Consider the following 21,263-nt stretch of genomic DNA (forward strand, 5'->3'; position numbering starts at 1 on the left):
TTTCTTGTGGAATGTTAATGGGCCTAGTCTTAGGGTCATTAACTGATACAAGATGGTAAAGAGCATGTCCAACTAGAAGAAAACACACACACACACACACACACACACACACACACACCCCTCAGTGCTACTCCCTGGCCAATAGGCAAGATGGAGGCTCCTTGACTCCTCATACCAGGATTGTTCTCTTGGGTCCCAGCGGCAGATTCCATAAGCAGAATTCAGCTCTGAAAACATGGCCCTCCGATCCACACGGGGGCGCCAGCAGCTTCCGATGTGGCTTCTGTTTGAAACACAGAAGCTGCTAAACACAAAGTACAGCCATCCCTGACAGTAAAGTGGAGCCCACCCTCCCTCTCCCTGCACAAACTGGGGGTCCCTCCTCAAACACTGACTTTCTTCCTTTTCTCACTCTGTGCTCAGAATTCAGCCACGGAATTGGCAAGGCTCGTCAGTGCATACTGCCACCAATGACTCTGTGACCTTCACCCTGCCTGCCGCCTCTCTCCACCTTAGGGAGGACAGCCAGGAGCCTGTGGACATAAGGGTAACCCGGCAATGCCTCCTGGGAGACAGTCTTTATAATGTGTCAAGTGCTGACCCTTGTACTTGCTCACTGATGGTGCTAGTAGCCACGCCCCTCCCCCATCCTTTACAGATGAGGTTCAGGGTCTTACCAGAGCCACAGCCAGGAACACAAGTGGATGCAGACCCCCCTCGGCTCTGCACACACAAATCCATCCTATTCCAGCAGGCTGCAAATTTCCTCCAGCGGCCTTGGCTTCGTGTGTTGATAGTGAACCTCTCCAGACTTCCCTCTGTAACTAGGATGTAAAAGACCAGGGATCCTTCCATCCCACATGAAGGCACATCTGATCCCCCTGGATACTGGTGAAAACAGACCAGCATCTTTCTCTTAGACACTTCTTGCCGCCCCTGGTACCCATGGGGTTAGTTTCTAGAATGCCGTGAGCATGAGTTTCAAAGCTGTGGCTGCTCAGTCCTTTATATAGCGTGGTAGAATAGTCATGCAGAAGGTACGCACAGCCTCACATGCGCGCGCGTGCGCGCACACACACATACACACACACACACACACACACACACACACACACACACACACGGGAGGAAAGAGGGAAGGAAGGAAGGGAGACTCACTATATTGAGTCTTGGCTGGTCCAGAATTCACTATGTAGACCAAGCTGGCCTTGAACTCACAGAGATCTGCCTCTATCTGCCTTCTAAGGGCTGGGGTTAAAGGCACTGCCACCATGCTCAGCCTAGACCTCTGTGTATATGTTAAACCAAGTCAGGGTTGCTTGTAACAGTTTTTATACAATGTAAATGCTAGGTAAACAGTTAATGCTAATGTGTTATTTAGGAGAGAACAGCAAGGAAAAAAAAATCAGTACCCATTAGTACAGATGCAATTTTTTTCCCCAAATATTTTCAGTCGATATTTAGTTGAGTCCACAGTCATAAAACTGAAGGTGTGGAGAACTGATTCTGTCAACTCTAGGGGAAGAAAGACGTGCTGATACACAGGGCCAGCCCTCTGAGACCACATCTCTAGAAGGCATCATCAGCTAAGGGGGGGGGGTGTCCTGGGCCCTGCATCACCCCATAGAGCAAGGGCTGCTCACTAGGATCGCGTGCTTCCACAGGGTCTGTCACCCCTCATCAGTGCTTCTTGCACTTGCCTTTCAGATGGTGAGTTTCTCACAGAACCCCTTCCCTTCCGGAAGCCGGTTTGATGTCAGTGGAACTGTGGGTGGACTCCGCCTGACCAGCCCCAGTGGCCATGCCATCCCAGTGAAGAACTTGTCGCAGAATATTGAGGTAGGCCCCACGATGTTAGCAGCAGTTGGGCGGCACTCGGCCTTCTCTTCAGCTTGGTTTGAGCCAGTTGTGAGAACAGTGGTTAAAGAGAGAAACCACTCGGAGTGCCCCTTGCACTATTAAACACTGGATTCGACTTAAAAGCATGCACATATGACCATTCACACATCTCTGGTGTACGACAGATTCTTCTGGGGTTATAACCCTGTAGCATGGGATTCTAATCACGGCACAAACCAAGTGTTCATTTTAAAGGCTCAGACTACAGCCCCCAAGTGCTTTTCCTTTAAACTCCAGATGGTTTTCTTTAAAGTCAAACAAGAATGCTAACATGCCACAGTGCAGGGGGTGCTTGGGTTCTTTTAAGAGCTTATTCACTTTTTTCTAGTCATCTGCCATTTCCTCTCAGTGACTAGTTTTCAGGGATGCCTCCATCATCACCCATGTATGGGACCCATGCATGTGCCACCCGGAACTTGGCAGAAAGATGCAGTTAAAGGCCTGGATATGGGCTGTTATAGCTAGGTTACCCAGGGGCCCAGTAGAGGCACAAGCGACCTCGAGAAAGGAGAGCAGGGTGGGTGGGCATTGACTGCTGTTGATGACGCAAGGCGAGGCTGGAGTGATGGGAGGAAACCTAGCCCCAGGTGGCTAGTGGGACTGGAAGGATGGAAAGACAACTTCCCCACCCAAACCTGCAGCAGAGAACTTTCTGTGCATCCCAGCCCCATAACACCACAGGCCTTTGGATGTTCATCGCGTGTCCTGCCCCATGCCTGAAATTGTTTGTTTCTGAAAACAGATCCTGCTGCCCCGAATTTCAGAACATAGCAAGCCAACGATGCTGAGCCTGGGCACCCCAGAGGCTCTGTGGGTGAATGTGACCGTAGGGGATGCAGCTCTGGGGATCCAACTGCACTGGGGACCTGGAGTCCCACTCACACTCAGGCTGGGCTATGGCTACCACCCCAATGAGACCAGCTACGATGCCCAAACGGACCTGCCTCCTGTGGCTGCCACAGGTAATCAGCCTCCTCTGATGTTTCTTGAGTGGCCTCCTGGGTGGGGCCAGCTTTCGGACTAAGATACACACACACACACACACACACACACACACACACACACACACACACACACACACACACACCATATATACCATATATATGTGAACAAGGCCAGGGAGATGGCTCAGTCATTAAAGTATGAGGGCCAAAGCTCCATCCTCAGAAACCACACCAAAAGCTTGACGTAGTAGCCTATGCCTGTGATCCCCAACCTAAATGGGGAGGGATCAGAGACAGGACAGTCAGGGGTTCACTGGCTGTCAGCCTAGTGGAATCTGTGAAGCTACAGGTTTCAGTGTAAGACCTTGTCTCAAACAAAAACCAACTAAATCAAACCAAACGAACCAACCAACCAAACAAACAAACAAAAAAAACCCGATGGAGCTGGAGAGACGGCTGAGGAGAGCACACACTGCCCTTGCAGAGGACCCGGGTTCGGTTCCCGTCATTCATGCTGGGTGGTTCACAATCCTCCTGGGGACTCCAGCTCCAGGAGGAGCCCTGCCTCTGGCCTCTGTGGGCACCTGCACTTGCAGTCACATACCCCTCATCAAGTTCAGGCAATTAAAAATCATAAAAATGAATCTTTTAAAAAATAAAATAGGGTGGAGAAGCACTGAAGAAGCCCAGTGTCAGCCTCCAGTCTCACACATGCATAATGTATATGCAAGAGCATACTGCATACACAGATATAGACACACAGACACACAGACACACACACACACACACACACACACACACACACACACACACACGTAATTAAAAAGCAAAGACCAAACAGCCTGCCTTCTTCAGCAGCTTTCATGGGCTAGTGTTATTGGTAAACATTTAGTACATGCCATGGAGATGTGGATGAGCCCATAAAGAACCTTCCAAAACCAGCTGTAGAAACCTCCACATTCCAGACATGAGCTGAAAGGCTCAAGCCAGGTGCCAAGCAATCCTAGTAATTAGGAGCCTGAGGTAAGAGGACCATTAGGGCCAGCCTTGGCTACATAGCAAGTTTGAGGCCAGCCTGGGCTACATAATACTCTGACTCAAAACTACCAAACAAATAAAAATTCAATAGCCAGTCTGATATCACATAGCTAATAAGGAAAGGAGTCAGTCTCGAGCCCTTCATGTCCTGCCATGTCCCTGCTCACTGAGCAAGGAGACTCTGGGGATTCCAGGTAGCAGGTTTACATCCCGGCCAAGTCACCTTGGTGTCCCCTAATTTCATTGAGACTAGAGCCTTGTTTCCTGCAGGTAAGCCCCCCACATGGATCCTGGGCCCGCAGGATCTGCCCTTCGGAGAAGGAGCCTACTATTTGAGCGTGGTCCCCAAGGATGACCTGGAGTCCACCTCTGGCAGGAACCTCACAGTTGGCATTACCACCTTCCTGTCACATTGTGTATTCTGGGATGAAGCCCAGGGGACCTGGGACAACTCTGGGTGCCAGGTAAGGAAGTAAAGAATAAGCTGGGGAGACCTGTTGGGCGTGTCTACTCTTGTCGGGTCCCCTTTGGACTTCTGGTACAACATCTCATGCTTTTTTAGGGTGCTCTGCCTATGCCATTTCCTGACTCAGAATGCTCTTCTTGCCCACAACTAAGCCTGTTTTCCTTGAGAAAACTTCAGGGCCCTAACACGGTCTGATTTCCCACTGTAAACTCTGTGCTCTCCACACTTTACCCTGCTTGGCAGTATGGTCCCCAGCCTGTCCCCTGAGGTCATCTAGGGAGCCAGGAGTGCAGGAACAACTGATCATTGAATAAGAATAGGAGTGATTCAGAAGGCTGCCCACTGTGTGCCTGGTGGGGTGGGGGGGAGGCACGTGGCCAGCCAGGGTGTCACTTCCCAGAGAATGACCTCAGCTGTATCCTATGTTCACCTTTACCAGCATTATCTCATCAGCACTCAGCTAGCTCCAGGAGACGTGTTGTTCCTATTTCACACAGGGGAGGAGACAATGGATCAGGATACTTGATGGACCTGCCCTGCCCCCACCCCCCCAATGCCACACACATCATGTAGAGGACCTGTGCCTCAGAGCCAGATCTGACTGTGGCCAAATCATCACCATGACAACACAGCTTCCCCGCAACTGTTGAGATTCAGAATGACCTTGTTAAGTGTGACCAAGTTTTTACCCACTCCGCCTCATGGAGCTGAGGGCCCAGTGACAGTGCCCTTGAGGGGGACTTGGGCTTTGAAGCCATCAGATAGGACCATATTGTCCCAACCATGAGTTATACAGGCTGGACCTCCCATAGATTTTCTTCTTACTTATTTCTTCCAAGAAAGTTCTAGTAACCCCCATCCCCAAAGTAGCTCCTGGCCTCCCACTCCAGAACTCTCTTCCTGGGGGCCCTTCCAGCTGCCTCCTTCATATTATTGCCCAGTGTTGGACTCTTGTCATCTCATGCCCTTCCTGCCTCCATGTAGAATCCAAATGCATCCCTCCTCTCTCTCCATCTATGAACAGAGCATCTTCTTTCATTTATTGGCCACATGTGCAGCCTGTCCCAGTGGTGGGGTTGGATAGACTGGAGAGGAAAACCAGTGAAATAGAAGCCTAGCTTAGGACAGAGACCCGGAGCAAATGATACATCTAAGAGCTGTGTTGCCCTGTAGCTATGGAAGGAGACCACAGAAAGTGAGCTCTTCTGGGCTGTATCAAGCTGTACTAACAGCTTGCTTATCAATCCCCACCCTGGCCCTGTCTGCCACATTCAAGACCCAGGCAGCAGGATGGCATAAAGATATTCCTAAGAGACAGAAGGTCTACATGCTCTGGGCACCAGTCTCTGCATCTCAGGAACAGGCCTGGGTAGGCTGTGGCCTCCCTGAGCACCCACTCCCCAAAACCACCTTACATAGCAGACATGGGATTCCCCTGCACCCTGGGGCTCAGGGTGGTGTAGGGCATGGAGGTATGGCATCTGCCTCTAAATAAGACCTGGGTTTAGTCCTCAGACCTGCTGGATGAACTTGGGCAAGTTGCCCCACATCTCTGAGCTTTACCATCCTAAAATGGGGATAAAGTTGAGTGGAGGTCAGGGATACAAGGAACCACACACAATGCCTAACTCACAGAGTACGCTTCACACATCAAAGAGGATCCCTGTGTTTAAAGCCTCTTGTTGTTAAGGGACAACATTGTCTGTAAGATGGAAGCCATGGACTGTAGGTCAGGGGGTTGGCAGGGATATGGCTTGGGATCCGCTTAGCCAGACCCAAGGTTCTGCGTACAGATGTGAGGTCCCAGATATTTGTGATGCTATTTAAAACACACTCCCAAGGTTGGAGCAACAGTCCAGTTGAAAGATAATTGACCTGTAAGCACAGGTCCTGGGTTAGATCCCCAGAGCCCATGTCAAAGTGCCAAGCATGAAATCACCATGGAAAGGCAGAGTCAGGTGCCTCCTTAGGGCTCCTTGACCATTTAGGCTAAGCCATGAGTTCCAGGCCAATGAAAGACTCTGTAGCAGAGGAAGTGGACAGCTTTCTGAGAAAGACACTGGAAGTTGTGCCCTGCCCTCCACATTCATGTACACATATGCACACAAGTGTGCACTCATACATACACACATAAGCACACACACACATACACAAGTGCACACTTACCCCCCACAGGCATACACACACACAAGTGTGCATTCACCCATACATACACAAGCACATACACACACTCACAAAGCACACACACACACACTCAGATAAGCACAGACATAAGCTCATATACACAGTAGCACACACACATAAGTGTGTACACACGTACACACACACATTTCAAAAACTACAGGGGGCGGGGCTTGAGAGATGGCTCAGAGGTTAAGAGCATTGCCTGCTCTTCTAAAGGTTCTGAGTTCAATTCCCAGCAACCACATGATAGCTCACAACCAGCTACAATGAAATCTGATGCCCTCTTCTGGTCTGCAGGTGTTACAAGCAGGCAGAACAACTATATACATAATAGACAAACAAACAAATCCTTAAAAATAAATAAATAAGCCGGGTGTGGTGGCGCACGCCTTTAATCCCAGCACTCGGGAGGCAGAGGCAGGCAGATCGCTGTGAGTTCGAGGCCAGCCTGGTCTACAAAGTGAGTCCAGGATGGCCAAGGCTACACAGAGAGACCCTGTCTCGAAAAACCAAAAATAATAATAATAATAAAAAAAATAAAAATAAATAAATAAATCCTTAAAATAAAAGTACAGGGGCCAGTGAGATGGCTCAGTGGGTCCAGGAGCTTGCTGTCGTAGGATGGTGGCTGGAGTTGATCCATTCCACCCACATAAAAGTGGAAGGAGAAAACCAATTCCACAAAATTGTCACATGTCGTGGAACATTCAACATCCCCCCCCACACACACACAAAATAATTTTCTTCTTTTTTTTAAGCAACATTTATTTTATTACACATGAATAAAACAAACTACATATGTCAGGGAGAACCATGAGACAATCATGAACTATATAAATGTTACATTCAGAGTGATTTGTCAAACTTGAAGTAAACATCTTTTCTATCTTGTTGGGTCTAAATTTCTGAGTGAAATTCAGTATCTATCATATCTCATCTCAATTAACTTAAGTCCTTGATCTTGATCTAAAAATATCTTATCCTTTAACCAAACTTGATTGTAAAACTAAACTATCTGGTCTTCAACCCCCTCAGAGACTTGAGAAGGAATAAAACTTAAATGCCTGAGTGAACCAGTAGTGCAGGTTAGCAGCTTCCAAAATGAAAATATGACTAGCCCAATATCTCTTTTTAAAAAAATATTTATTTATTTATTTATTTTGTATACAGTATTATGTCTGAATGTATGCCCACAGGCCAGAAGAAGTCACCAGATCACATTAGGTATAGTTGTGAGCCACCATGTCGTTGCTGGGAATTGAATTCAGGACCTCTGAAAATGCAGACAGTGCTCTTAACCTCTGAGCTATCTCTCCAGCCCCACAAAATACTTTTTAAAGTTTTGCTTATGTATTTATGTATTTATGGCATTCATGTGGAGGTCAGAGGATGACATGTGGATGTGGGGGTTGGTTGTCTCTTCCTACCACGTGAGTTCCAGGGATTGAATTCAGATGGCCAAACACGGCAGCAAGCCCCTTGGCTGGGGTGTACCTAGCATGCAGGAGATCTTGGATTCAGTCACCAGCACCCCCAAGTGCAAAGAAAGATAATCTCACGCTGGGGAAGGTTGGGAGAGCCACTGACCTCAAGGTCTTTGTGAAACCTGTAAGGCAAAACCTGAGCCTACACAGAGGTGGGTCCCTGCTCTGTTCTCTCCTCTGAAGACAGCCTCACCCCTTCCAGTGTACCAGGTGTTCCCATGCCCCCCAACACACACACCCCGCCAAATGCCCATCAGGATTAGGACACAGTAAAACGCGTCAGAGGGAACGGAAGGAAGGCCTACCTACCTGGAATTCAGAGTGAGTAGCTGGCATCTGGCCTGTTCCTGATGGACCTTGGAGTGAGTTAAAGCTGCTTCACTTACCAAATGGTCCTAGGGCTAGAAAGTGAAATAGCCGCATGGGTCGGGGTGCCTGCCCTGGGCCTCCCTGACTCCTCACTGACCACCCAAGGGCTGCGCCACCCAAGCCCATCCACGCCTTGCTGGAACTGAGACCCAGTATAGTGGGCTACGGTTTGCCTTTCCCCCTTCTGGACTGACATTCTCTTCAGCGTAAGTCAATCACGCATCCCTGTTTACTGAAGGGTGAGAGAATACCTGGGGTTCAGGGCATTCATCGTGAAAAGCGGGGAGTCCTTAAAAGCTGTCATGACTTAGCCACTAGATGTTCCAGACTGGCCAGTTGCTGGACAAGTGTCAGCACCCAGCACATGCACCCCCAGCGATAAGCGAGCCTTCCATGGGCAAAGGCCAGGAAGGCTGTAGACCGTGTTTATGGTACCAGGTACTGCTGGGGTCAGTGATGATGGGGACTCCGAATTCACCCACAGTGCTCCCCTGAAACAGGCAAAGTGGTCTGCGAATTGGTCAGAGCTCCCACTGTGAAGGACGGACGTGAAACTGCTAAAGAATAATATTCACAGGCCCAGTGTGGTACTGCACACCTTTGATCCCGGGCACCTGGCACGCAGATCTCTGTGAGTTAGAGACCAGCTTGCTCTACTTAGCAAATTACAGGACAGTCGGAGCTACATAGGGACACCCTGTCTCAAGAAAACAAAACAGAACAAACAAACAAAAAAGCACCCCCCGCCAAACAAATGAAAAATAAAACCCTACGGGGAAGGTCCAGGGTTTGATCAACCAGCACAATGAAAAGTAAATAATAGTCTCTGAATTTTGAAATGAAATTTCATTTTTTTTCATTGTGTGTGTGTGTGTGTGTGTGTGTGTGTGTGTGTGTGTATTTTTGAATGTGGGCAAGTGCATATGCCTATGTGTACACATCTATATACAGGCCAGAGGCTGGTGCTAGGAATCACCCTCCTTTTCCCTACCTCAGCCAATGAGGTGGGGAGTCTCAGTCAAACCTGTAGCTCACTGATGTAACTAGGCTTGGTTACCAGCTGTCTCTGGATTCTGTCTTTACCTATGGATGGGATCACTAGCAGGTTAACCAGTCCACTTTTATGCATCCTGGTGGCTTCTTGGACCCTGAACTCTGACCCTCCATGCTCTCACAGAGAAGCCAAGTTCAGTCAGTCACATCAGCTCATAAACACTTGTAACTCCAGCTCCAGGGGGATTTGATGGCCTAGATAGCCCGTCAGCCACAGTCTTGACTAGCCTAGGCTAGCCTTGAATATGTAACAGGGGATGCCCTTGAACTCCTGATCCTTGTGCCTGCACCTTCTGATGCTGGAATTACAGATGTGCACCACCATATGCAGGTTATGTGATGTTAATTCAAGCCAGGCCTTCATGCATGCTAAGCCAGCTTTCTACCAACCAAGTAACAGACCCAGCCCTAAAAAAATATAATTTTGATCAGAGGTTGCCTAAATATGTGGATCCAAAAGGCTGGCTGTGTGGTGTCCACACTGACGAGTTCATTGTTTTTCCTCACTGGGCTAAAGCAGGTGCGTTTCCAAACCTGGTCTCTTTGGGGTTTGCAGGTGGGCCCACGGACCACCACCTCCCAGACACACTGCCTTTGCAACCACCTCACCTTCTTTGGAAGCACGTTCCTGGTGATGCCCAATGCCGTCGACGTGCACCGGACTGCCGAGCTCTTTGCCACCTTTGAGAACAACCCCGTGGTGGTTACCACGGTGGGCTGCCTCTTCGTGGTCTACGTGCTGGTAGTGATCTGGGCCAGGAGAAAGGACACACAAGACCAGGCCAAGGTGAGGTATGGGCGTCCTGGGAATGGAAGGAGCAGAGGCCGGAGAGGCCAGAGGCCAGAGGTCTATAGAGAGGTCAGCTGTTAGCCCAGCCCTTAACCCCTTGGGTCATCTCAGTCAAGCTGGGCCCTCGGCCTATGCATTTATAAAACATCCCCTTCCATCAAATTATCAGGGAGATTACGCTACCAATCATCAACAAAGTACTCACTACGTGCAGGCATTGCCCCACTTACATACACAGCAGCCCTGGGAGGAAGGTACCTGTGTTGGGGTGGGAGGTCACAGGGCCACCTTGTGTAAGTAATTTGCTAAGAGGACTCAGAACTCAGAATAACAGTTGAAGTAATGGTGATGGTTTACTCTTTTTGTTTGTAGGTCTATGTATGTGTGAGCCTGTGTGTGTAAGTGCACATGTATGTATGTATGTATGTATGTATGTATGTATGTATGTATGTATGTGCGTATGTACCTCTGAAGACCAGAGGGCAACATCATGTGTTGTTCCTCAGAAACTGCCCTCCCTAGGTTTTGATACAGGGTTCTCTCACTAGGACCTGCGGTTTACACACAGGCTAAACCAACTGACCAGCGAGCTCTAGGGATCCCCCCCTCTCTCCAGGGCTGGGCTTACAAGGCTGTGTCACTGTGCCTGGGTCCTCATGTTTGTGTGGCACTTTACGGACTGGGCCATCTCCCCATGGTGGGTACACTGAGAGGACTTGGGTTGAAAGAAGCCGATGACAGAGAGAGCAGAGTTGGTTCCGGCTTGTTCTCCCGCTGATGACGACAGATGGTGCTTAATTGTCCCTGAGATGCCCTGTGACAACACGGCAGATACTGTCAATCAGAAGCTCACCTGGGTAGCTGGTCTTTGCGACTTTGTGGGCTCTTCTTTTTTACCACCCTTTATTCCCCCCCTCCCCACCCCCAGTTTCTCCCCCAACACTAAATAGGAGAGAAACAAGGATAGAGGAGAGAGGGGAATTAGGAATATCCCTCAATCTAATTTCTTTTCTTTTGTGTCTTCTCTGACCATGGCTACTAGCAGACCTCATCCAACCACACTAAACAAGAAACAACCATCGACCCTGCCTTATGTACCCACTGAAAAGTCCCCAGAATTCCAAACGTCACACAATCACAGAAACTATCAGCAGTTGGCAAAAACATGCCTCTGCTAGAGCACGAGGCAAATCATAGTCAGCTGCTGCGGACAGTCCAAAGCAGCCCCACATCCCTACACCTGGGGTTAAAATGAAAGTACATTCTTAGGATATTTCTGTGTTTTAAATAAACCAAAAGCCCACAGTTCTCACTACATGCCTGAGCTTTGGTGTCCTGGGTTTGATTGGGAGTTGGGCCCAGAGGAAGGCATAGCCCAGGTGACCAACCCTGGTTATGTAGTCTCCAGCTTCAGACATAGTGTGACCTGAGGTCCTACCATAAATTACATTGTCCCCAGACTGTGTGGTAGTGTTATAATAGAAAAAAAAGAAAGAAAGAAAGAAAATTCCAACCACCCAATTTTACCAATGAAGACTCAGAAGCCAAAGGCTGGGGTGAAAACTTGCTAGCTCAGAGAGGCAGAGAAAGCACCCAGCTATGCTGGGCAGTGGTGGTGCACACCTTTAATCCCAGCCTTCATCTTAAGGAGGAGGCAATGGGGGGTCAGTTAACTGGCTGAAGCTGTTAGAGGGGACCCAGAATTCTAACCCAGATAGGACTCAGGGCACGGACAAGAGTTAACAAAGTCATATGGCCTTCAGGAAGTGTTCACGAACGTCTGAGGGAATGTATAGGTGAACGCAAGGGTGAGTGTGGCAGAGCGTGGAGCTGTCCGTCTTTCACTCCCTCCTCTCTGGTGGCACCACTAGGGACAATAACACAAGTGGAATGTCATAAGATGGCATTCAGCATTCACACTGCTGTCTTTGATTCCTCCATGACACCAAACTTTGATTTTTAAACATCTCAGGTTAGGGATAGAGGGATGGGGTAGTTCAGTAGTTAAGAGCACACACTGCTGGGCTCGGTATAGCAGAGCACGCCTTTAACCCCAGCACTTGGAGGCAGAGTCAGGAAGGTCTCTGAGTTCAAAGCCAGCCTAGTCTACACAGTAAGTTTTAGGCCAAGCAGGGATGCATAATGAGAGCTGGTCTGAAAAATTAACAATAAAAGCAAAACACAAAAATGGGGCTTGGGAGATGGTTCAGTGATTAAGAGCGCTTGTTGCTCTTGCAGAGGGCAGGGGCTTAGTTCTGAGCACCCACATGGAGACTCACAACCATTCCTAACTCCAGTAACCCCAGTTGCAGAGGATCCACATGCATGTACATACATACACACATGCAAACAAAATACACACACACATATAACAAATAACTAAAAGAATATTACATACTGATTTTGCAGAGGGACCAAGATATAAAATAAATAACTAAAAACAAAACAAAACAAAAAAACCCCACATACTGATTTTGCAGAGGGACCAAGTTGAAAACCCATTCCTAGAACCCACATCAGGCAGCTCACAACTGCTTTTCCCACAGATTCCAAAGGATCTGATCACTATTCTGACTTCTTAGGTCACTGCGGCCACGTGTACAATGCATCCCCTCCATTAATTTTAAAATATAAAAGTTGGGTGTAATGGCACACACATTTAATCTCAACACCTGAAAGCTGAGATGTGTAGATTCCTATGAGTTTGGGGCCGGCCTGGTCTACATAGAGAACTTCAGGCCAGCCAAGCCTACACAGTGAGACCTTGTCTCAAAAAACAAACAAACAAACAACAACAACAACAAACAAAAAAACCCATCCAATGTATATATAGTATATAAGATTTATGCAATAAATCTTAAATGTCTCAGGCTGACTCCCAGAAGGCAGGCTCTAAAATAGAGTTAAGGCTGTGGGTCTTCTAAGAGGAACCTTTAGGGTGAGCCCCAGGGAGCTGGCACAATGGTTATGAAGCAGTGTGCCAGGCCACCAGTCCCCAGGAGATCTGATCATGCTAAGTGAAATGCTCAGGTCCTAGTCACACCCAGATACCTCACTGGTGGGTCACTGACCGTCAGCTGTACCGAAAGAGTATGCCAGTGATGACTCTGCGTCCTTGACAGCAGACCTGCAGCAGCTAATGTAAGCCTTTCACAGGAGAGAGAGCTTCAGGGCGCATCCCAGAGGTCACCACAGCCCCCAGCTGACTCAGATCTGATTGTACAAACAGTTGGCCCACCCGACCAAACACTGAACATTCTCAGCTTAATGCCAAGCCCATTTCCAACTTACCTCCACAGGGCCACACTTCATAATGAAAGCACTTTATACTTCCTTGCTTTTGCTAGTATTTTTCTGGGAGCCCTGCTTTCGTAAAGGACAGTTCTCACTGGATCAGATAACATCGAACAAAGTTTTGCTTATGCATGTTACTTGTCATGGGTGACTGACTCGTTTCTTAGCTGCTGGGTGGTGGGTGCGCTCAATGAGCAGGGTCCCCAAACGCTGTCCTTCTGCCTAGGTGAAAGTCATAGTGCTGGAGGACAATGATCCTTTTGCCCGGTATCACTACCTGGTGACTGTCTACACCGGACACCGACGAGGGGCGGCCACATCTTCAAAGGTACCTGCTGGGTGGTGGGTGTGTCTCCACCTTCTATTTTGTATTTTGGAGGGAAGACTATTCTTCAATTTAAAAAGTTAATAGTATGTATTGTGTGTGAGAGTGTGTGTGTGTGTGAGAGAGAGTATGTATTGTGTAAGTGTGAGAGTGTGAGTATGTGCATATGGGTGTGTGCCTGTATGTGAGTGTGTGCACAAGTCTGCATGCCTAGTTTTGTGCAGCGCTGGGATCAACACTTCTGAACGCTGGGCAAACACTGCACCGACTGAGCTGCAGTCCCGGCTACTGGTGTCCGGGTTCTAGGTGACTCTCACCCTGTATGGCTCGGATGGAGAGAGCGAGCCCCACCACCTGTCAGACCCGGATGCTGCAGTTTTTGAGCGAGGAGGGGTGGACGTTTTCCTGCTTTCCACTCTGTTCCCCCTGGGAGACCTGCAGAGCCTCAGGCTGTGGCATGACAACTCTGGGGACCGGCCATCATGGTGAGTTGGGAGACGGCAAATGACCGGGACCATTCACACGCAGTCTGCCCTCGATGCCCGAGTCAGCGCCTCATTTCCTGCATTTCACAAGCCTTTACAAACATATAGAATGGCAAAACACAAGTAAGGCAAGCAGGGTCAGAGAGGCCCCTGGCTCATGGTCCATACAAACCAGACCCGAAGGGAAGTGGGCTGCAGTCCTGGTGTCCAGCACTGGGCCCACCCATGGCCTTTCCGCAGCAACCAATTCAAGGCTTTGTCCAACAGCTGTATGGTCAGAGCAAGGTCCTATCCATTCTTCCTGACACCAAAACTAGTGACTCAGACAACTAGTGTCAGTGTGACCAGTGATCAGCATGCAGGCTCCTTAGAAAAATAGCATCATCAGGCATAGTGTGCACACATGCAACCCTAGTGTTTTGGGAAGGTGAGGCAGGAAGAGTGTTACAAGTTCTGGGATATCCTGGGGTACATAATGAGCTCCATGCCAGCCTGGGCTAGAGTGTGAGGTTTTTATCACAAAAATGCTAGGCATGCCAGGTTTGGTAGCACATGCCTTTCAAGTCAATACCTGGGAGTCAGAAGCAGGTAGACCTCTGAGTTCAAGGTCTACACAGTGAGTTCCAGGACGGCCAGGACAGCTATGTAGAGAGATTCTCTTTCAAAAATAAAAAAATAAGAAGACACTGGGTAGTGTTCACTTATAATCCCAGCACTTGAGAGGCAGGAAGATTGGAGTTCAAGGTCATCCTTGGCCTCACAGACAATACAGGAGAGGGAGGGAGGGAGAGAGGGGAGACAGGGAGGAGGGAGGGGGGCCACTGCTTAGGTTTTATCTATTTTGACAGGGGTTCTCACTCTGTAGCCTAAGCTAGACTTGGGGCTTCTGGCAATTTCTTGTCTCAGCCTATAAGAGCTGGGCTCAGAGGCATGAGCCATCACATCCAGCTTACTGCTGTCTTTAACTCACCAGACCCCCCCAGGGAGCAGACCCTGAGAGGCAGTGAACAAGTGGGGTGTCTATTAAAGGAGCCCTAGTGTCAGTACCTGGGGAGGGAGGCCAGGCCTGGGATAGGCAGAGGGACGAGTCAAGCAACGTGTGGATCCCTGAAGCTGTCCCCAAGTTGGACCAAAATGTCCAAGTCCTGCATCACTGGATGTCAGTCACCCAGGAGGCCCATGGCTTGGACCTAGGTGACCTTTGGTTCCCTGATGGAACTGTGCTCATGGGAACGAGATGTGCGTAGAGCCCAGTGGCCACTCCTCTGGGAGTACCCAGGCAAGATCAGCGTTGCTCTTCCTTATTGGCTAGACAGTGACAGAGAAGCCGCTGCTAGCCTACAGGCAAGATGGCGTCTCCTCTGAGGCTTTGAAGCAGCTCCCTGGAGCGCACATTCCTACCTGGCTTCTCTTGCTTATGGCTAGGTGTCCTGAGTAGGGGGGTTGGAGTTTTCAAATGTGTCTCCCGGCACCCTGCGGCTTCTCTGCAGGAGACCAGCTGTCACCCAGAATGCATGCACTTTCTCCACATGCTCCTGTTTTGGGGTTCATTTTCTGAAGGTCTTATCTCTGTGGGGTCCCAGGGAGTCCCACCCCCATACCTTGTGCCCTGGGCTGCGTCTCCCTTCTCCAGGTATGTAAGCCGGGTGCTGGTGTATGAGCCCGTGATGGACCGGAAGTGGTATTTCCTCTGCAACTCTTGGCTGTCCATCGATGTCGGAGACTGTGTCCTTGACAAGGTGTTTCCTGTGGCCACAGAGCAGGACAGGAAGCAGTTTAGGTATTTCTTTTCTGTCTTTTCTGACGATTTGAATGGTATGGTGGCTAGTTCTATGTAAATGTGACACCAACTACAATCATTTGGGAAGAGAGAAACCTCAGTTGAGAAAATGTTTCCACCAGATTGGCCTGTGGGCAAGCCTGTGATGCATTTTCTTCATTGAGGATTGATGTGGGAGGAGCCAGTTCACTGTGGGCAGCACCACTCCAAGGAGGTGGCCCTGGGGACTCCAAGAAAGAAGGCTGACCACGCCTGTGTGTCTGCACCTCTGATATTGCCTGCGGAGTTCCTTCTAGTGGGGGAAGGTAAACAGGTGAACAGTGTTCCGCACGGCCTCTGCTTCCCTTCTCCCCCACATGATGGAGTTTAAGCTATCAGATGAAATCAACCCTTTTCTCCCCAAGCTGATTTTGGTCATGGTGTTTTGTCCAAACAACGGAGACCCTAAGTAAGATAGGTGTTGATTCAACTGCTGGTGCTTTGCAGCCCTTTTTTGTGGTTTACTATGGGTGGGGTTTTGGCTCACGCTTCCTTTTGGCTTATTCATTCTTCCATTCCCTTTCCTGATGTTTTTCCTTCCACATTGGTGTGCAAACACACGAACACTAATATGTGCATGCACACACACATCACTATACATTGTTATGTGGGGGGGGGTTGGTTTTATGCACACGGGAGACAGAGGTCATTCCTCATAACCATCCACCTTGTGTTTGGAGATGGGTCTTTCACTGCCCACAACTTGCCATTTTGACTAGGCTGGCTCACCAGTGAGTCCCAGAAGCCCCTCCATCTGTCTCTGCCTCCACAGCTTTAGAATTACAAGGATGTCACCACACTTACATATAAGATGGGAATTGAACCCAGGTCCTCATACAGCAAACACTTTACCAAAGCTTCCCACCAGGCCACTTATTTTTCATCTATGGCATTACTGGAAAAATGTTGCCTTTTGTCTTTAGCATAATGAATGTACCATGGTCACCCTTTGAGGAGAATATGTTTAGATCAAATAATTTTCTTTATTTTTGTTTGAAAAAGGGTCTCATGTATCCTAGGCAATGAGCCAAGGATGATGTTAAACTCTTGATGCTCTTGCCTTTGTCTCTCAAAGTGCTGGGATTACAGGCATATTGCATCATTCCCAGCATCCCTAGGGCTTTGCAGTAGCACACAGAATGACGGTGGATTTACTCATACTCATCAAAGGCAGAAGTTCTGCTTCCAGGCCATTTATTCTGGTGACTTCCCCTCCCAGGGGGCCTTCCAAAGGAATACATTCTGAATTAGAGATCTGGGTACCAAAGAGGCTGACACAGAAGGTGGCATGTGTGGTGAGTCCTAAATTGATAATATAATAGCTATTTTATCAAATTGCAATTACAGCAAAGATACCATGAACACTGACCACTTACCTACATGTTCGTGCTGCCTCAGTGATTTACAATGATTATGATTTTACTTGGCTAATACAGACAAGTTACAGTGAGTGTGAGGCTAGCCTGAGCTACATGAGATTCTGAATCAAATCAGTAACAACTATGACTTTAAATCCTTCCAAACATCCCATGAGGACAATGCTGTAATTATCTTGAAGTCAATGAAAGTGAGACTTGAAAAATTGTGCCACTTGCCTGAGGTCACAGGGCTGGAAGAAGGCAGGCTAGGACTCCAACTCTCTTTTCACACATGCTGTGAACGTTGCTCAGTTGCTAATGTGCTTGACTAGCAGGCACAAAGTCCGGGGTTCCATCCCCAGTACCGTATAAACTGGGTGTGGTGATGCATGCCTGTAATTCCAGCACTTAGGAAGCGGAAGCTGGGCTGGAGAAATGGCTCAGAGGTTAAGAGTACTATCTTCCAGATAGTCCTCTTCCAGAGGTCCTGAGTTCAATTCCCAGCAACCACATGGTGGTTCACAATCATCAATAATGTGATCTGATGCCCTCTTCTGGCCTGCAGGTGTACATGCAGGCAGAGAAGGGTATACATAATTAATTAATTAATTTTTTTTTTAAAAGAAAGTGGAAGCCAGAGGGTCAGGAGTGCAGGGTCATTCTCCAATAGCAACTGTGAGACCGGTCTGTGTCAAAAGTAAAATCACAATCTGCTAATTTTTAAAAATGTGTGTGGTGTATGTATGTGTCTGTCTGTGGCCTGGGTTTTGTGTAGAGGTCAGAGGACAACTCTTTGAGAATTGGTTCTTTCCTTGCACTTCTTTGAGATGTTATGTGTACGTATGCTTTGCCTACATGTATGTCTGGGCACCGTGTGCATGCACTGCCTGTGAATACCAGGAAACGGTGACAGATCCCTTGGAACTGGAGTTACAAACAGTTGTTAGCTGTCACCATGTGAATGCTGGGAACCAAACTTAAACAGCTGGATCTCCTTTCTTTGTTTTTCTTTTCTTTCTTTCTTTTATTTTGTTTTATGACAGGGCTTCTGTGTAGCCTTGGCTGTCCTGGACTCACTTTGTAGATCAGGCTGACTTCAAACTCTCAGAGATCCACCTGCCTCTGCCTCTACTGGGATTGCAGGTGTCCACCACCATGCCCAGCTCCATGGGCCTCTTCCTAAGGCAGGTCTCTGCTGCTTTCTTGAGAGCTTTTCCTGCCTGCACCTCGCATAGTACCTTAGGAGTGCCCTGGGTTAAAAGCCACTTAATCTAGTTTTTTTTTTTTTAATGTGGTTCATACTTGTGGTGTAGAAAGGGATTTTACCCACCGAGCCATCTTGCTGACCCCTAAACAGGCTAAATCTTATAGCTAAATCTCAGGTCCCAGATTGTTTTTGTTTGTGGGGGTGGAAGGCGAATTCAAGACTGGGTTTCTTTTTGCAACAGCTTTGGCTGCCTGGAACTCAGGGTTAGGGGTAGGGTAGTCCAGGATGGTTTCAAACTCACAAAGATCCACTTGTTTCTGGCTCCCAAGTGCTGGGATTAAAGGTGTGCCCCATCACACCTGGCTCCAGGTTGCTTTTAAGTGGCCAGTCCCACTGTATTCAACCAGTCCCTCTGCATTCCTGATTCTTTAAATTCATATTCTCTCTCTTTCTCTCTCCCTCTCCCCACCCCCTCTCTCTCTGCCTGTCCACAGCCACCTGTTTTTCACAAAAACCTCCACGGGCTTCCAGGACGGACACATCTGGTATTCAGTCTTCTGTAACTCCACTCGGAGCAGTTTCACACGTGTGCAGAGAGTGTCCTGTTGCTTCTCGATGCTTCTCTGCACCATGCTGACCAGCATCATGTTCTGGGGTGTCCCTAAGGACCCCGCTGAGCAGAAGATGGACTTGGGTAAATCTTAGCATTGCTTCTCTAAAACTAATTTCTTTATTTTTATTTTACATGCATTGGCGTTTTGCCTGTATGTATGTCTGTGTGAGGGTGTCAGATCTTAGCATTACAGGCAGTTGTGAGCTGCCATGTAGGTGCTGGGAATTGAACCTGGGTCCTCTGGAAGAGCAGCCAGTGCTCTTAGCATTGCTTTTCCGATGGCTACAGCTGGTGGGCGCCAGCCCAGCAAGACCTCTTTTATCTAGAGATTTTTAGTTTCATTTGATTAGTTTGATATTCAGAGACAAAGTCTTACCAAGTGTCACTAACCAATGCAGGTGTGTGCCACCATGTCCAACTTGGCTCAGTCTTTGTGTCTTGTGTGCACATGTAAGTGGAAACCAGAGTTCAGGCGTGTTGTTGCTCTTCAGGAGCCATTCCCTGTCCATTTTTGAACATACGAGCCTTAAGCTCATCAGCTGAGCTCCATTGGCTGGCCAAAATGTCTCAGGATCTGTCTTGCCCGGCCCTCCTCTCAGCACTGGGGTTACCAGCAGGTGCCACCCTGTCTGGGTTTTTACAGTGGTGCTTGGGATCATGGGATACATATTCCCAAGCTTGCACGGGAACCACTTTATAGACCGAGCTGCCTTCTCAGCCCCCTTGTTTCAGCTTCACTGGTGTGGTTGGCCGTGTTCCTTCACAGCTGACCTTAGCCCCTGGCCCTCAAAAAGAGTAAGCTGAGCCCCATGGTCCGGGCTCGTGGCAAACTGCCTTGTTAGCATGGACTATCTGGCTCAGCCCATAGCTCTGCATAAGCTAAGGGCCTTTTAGGAGCTGGGTAGACATCTAAAGGCTCATAGGCCACCTCCCAGGAGGAGTTGCGCGTGCTTGGTCCTTCACTGAGAGGCCTCTGGGCGTCTGCCTCCATTTGACCTCTCCCTTCCCTCCGCTTTTCCCCAGGCAAAATTGAGTTCACTTGGCAGGAGGTGTTGATTGGATTGGAGAGCTCCGTCCTTATGTTTCCCATCAACCTCCTGATTGTCCAGATCTTTCGGAACAGCCGACCTCGGCTCCCAATGGAGAAGGATGGGAAAGGGGAGCAGGGACCCCCTAACCTGACTCCCTCACCGCAGCCCACGGAGGAGGGACTTCTGACACCTGAAACAGTGACCAAGGCACGTCCTCAGCCTCAGCTTGTGTATGAATGGAAAGGGGGTGCTCTAAGCTGGCAGTAGTGGAGGTGCAGGCTGGCGCACAGGGCCTGGCAGCCTGAATTATCTGACAATCTCAGTTGCCAAGATTCGCCAGCTGAGAATATACAAACTGACGTGTTACGTATGCGGGCGCACTTGCGCATGCGCTCTAGGCACACGCAAAACTTTGAGTACCTGTTGTGTGCAAAATATCCTACCTCCCACCACCGCCCCCCCTCCAGGAAACTGTTGATAAATTCTTTCCCTGGAAGGAGACACAGACAATATCTACCCTCCTTTAGACTCCAAAGACAATCCAATTCGCTTGGAGAAACCAGTGGGGTTTACTAGGCTTCCTGACAGAGCGATGTTGAAGGGTTATAGACAGGGGGATGGATGACCTTAGAGCGCCACCTTGGAAGGGGGCACGCAGCAGTGACAACGACTTCTGTCCGAGGTAGGGTTTCCTTGCTGTGAAGAGACACGGCGACCACGGCAACACTTACGAAGGAAAACATTTAACGGGGTCTGGCTTACGGTTTCAGAGGTTTAGACCATCATCTTCATGGCGGGAAACATGGCAGCATGCAGGCAGACAAGGTGTTGGAGGAGCTGAGAGTTCTCCACCAGGATCTGCAGGGAGCGGAAGGGGACAGTGTTCCACACTGGGCGCAGCTTG

General features: G+C 48.8%; 1 protein-coding gene and 1 long non-coding RNA gene across 2 annotated transcripts in view; one reads left to right on the forward strand and one right to left on the reverse strand.

Moving 5' to 3' along the window:
- The window catches only part of LOC311583671 (polycystin-1-like protein 2), a gene marked incomplete at its 5' end in the record, with an annotated part of 92,282 nt that overhangs the window by 41,590 nt on the left and 29,429 nt on the right, over window positions 1–21,263 (forward strand). Inside the window, 10 exons of the mRNA XM_084757453.1 lie at window positions 424–547; window positions 1,708–1,839; window positions 2,642–2,861; window positions 4,152–4,345; window positions 9,994–10,224; window positions 13,748–13,849; window positions 14,153–14,331; window positions 15,965–16,111; window positions 19,210–19,409; window positions 20,352–20,566. Of these exons, the coding sequence (XP_084613579.1) occupies window positions 424–547; window positions 1,708–1,839; window positions 2,642–2,861; window positions 4,152–4,345; window positions 9,994–10,224; window positions 13,748–13,849; window positions 14,153–14,331; window positions 15,965–16,111; window positions 19,210–19,409; window positions 20,352–20,566 (1,744 nt within the window). The remainder of the gene's footprint in view (window positions 1–423; window positions 548–1,707; window positions 1,840–2,641; window positions 2,862–4,151; window positions 4,346–9,993; window positions 10,225–13,747; window positions 13,850–14,152; window positions 14,332–15,964; window positions 16,112–19,209; window positions 19,410–20,351; window positions 20,567–21,263) is intronic.
- On the reverse strand, window positions 7,715–21,210 carry LOC311583672. Its single transcript, XR_014774631.1, has 5 exons — window positions 21,122–21,210; window positions 15,933–16,077; window positions 10,047–10,187; window positions 8,325–8,416; window positions 7,715–8,025 (listed from the first exon to the last, which is right to left on the reverse strand). It is a non-coding gene; the product is annotated as an uncharacterized lncRNA (long non-coding RNA).

This window comes from Acomys minous (assembly GCF_964271855.1).
Source record: "Acomys minous genome assembly, chromosome: 14".
Classification (NCBI taxonomy): Eukaryota; Metazoa; Chordata; class Mammalia; order Rodentia; family Muridae; genus Acomys; species Acomys minous.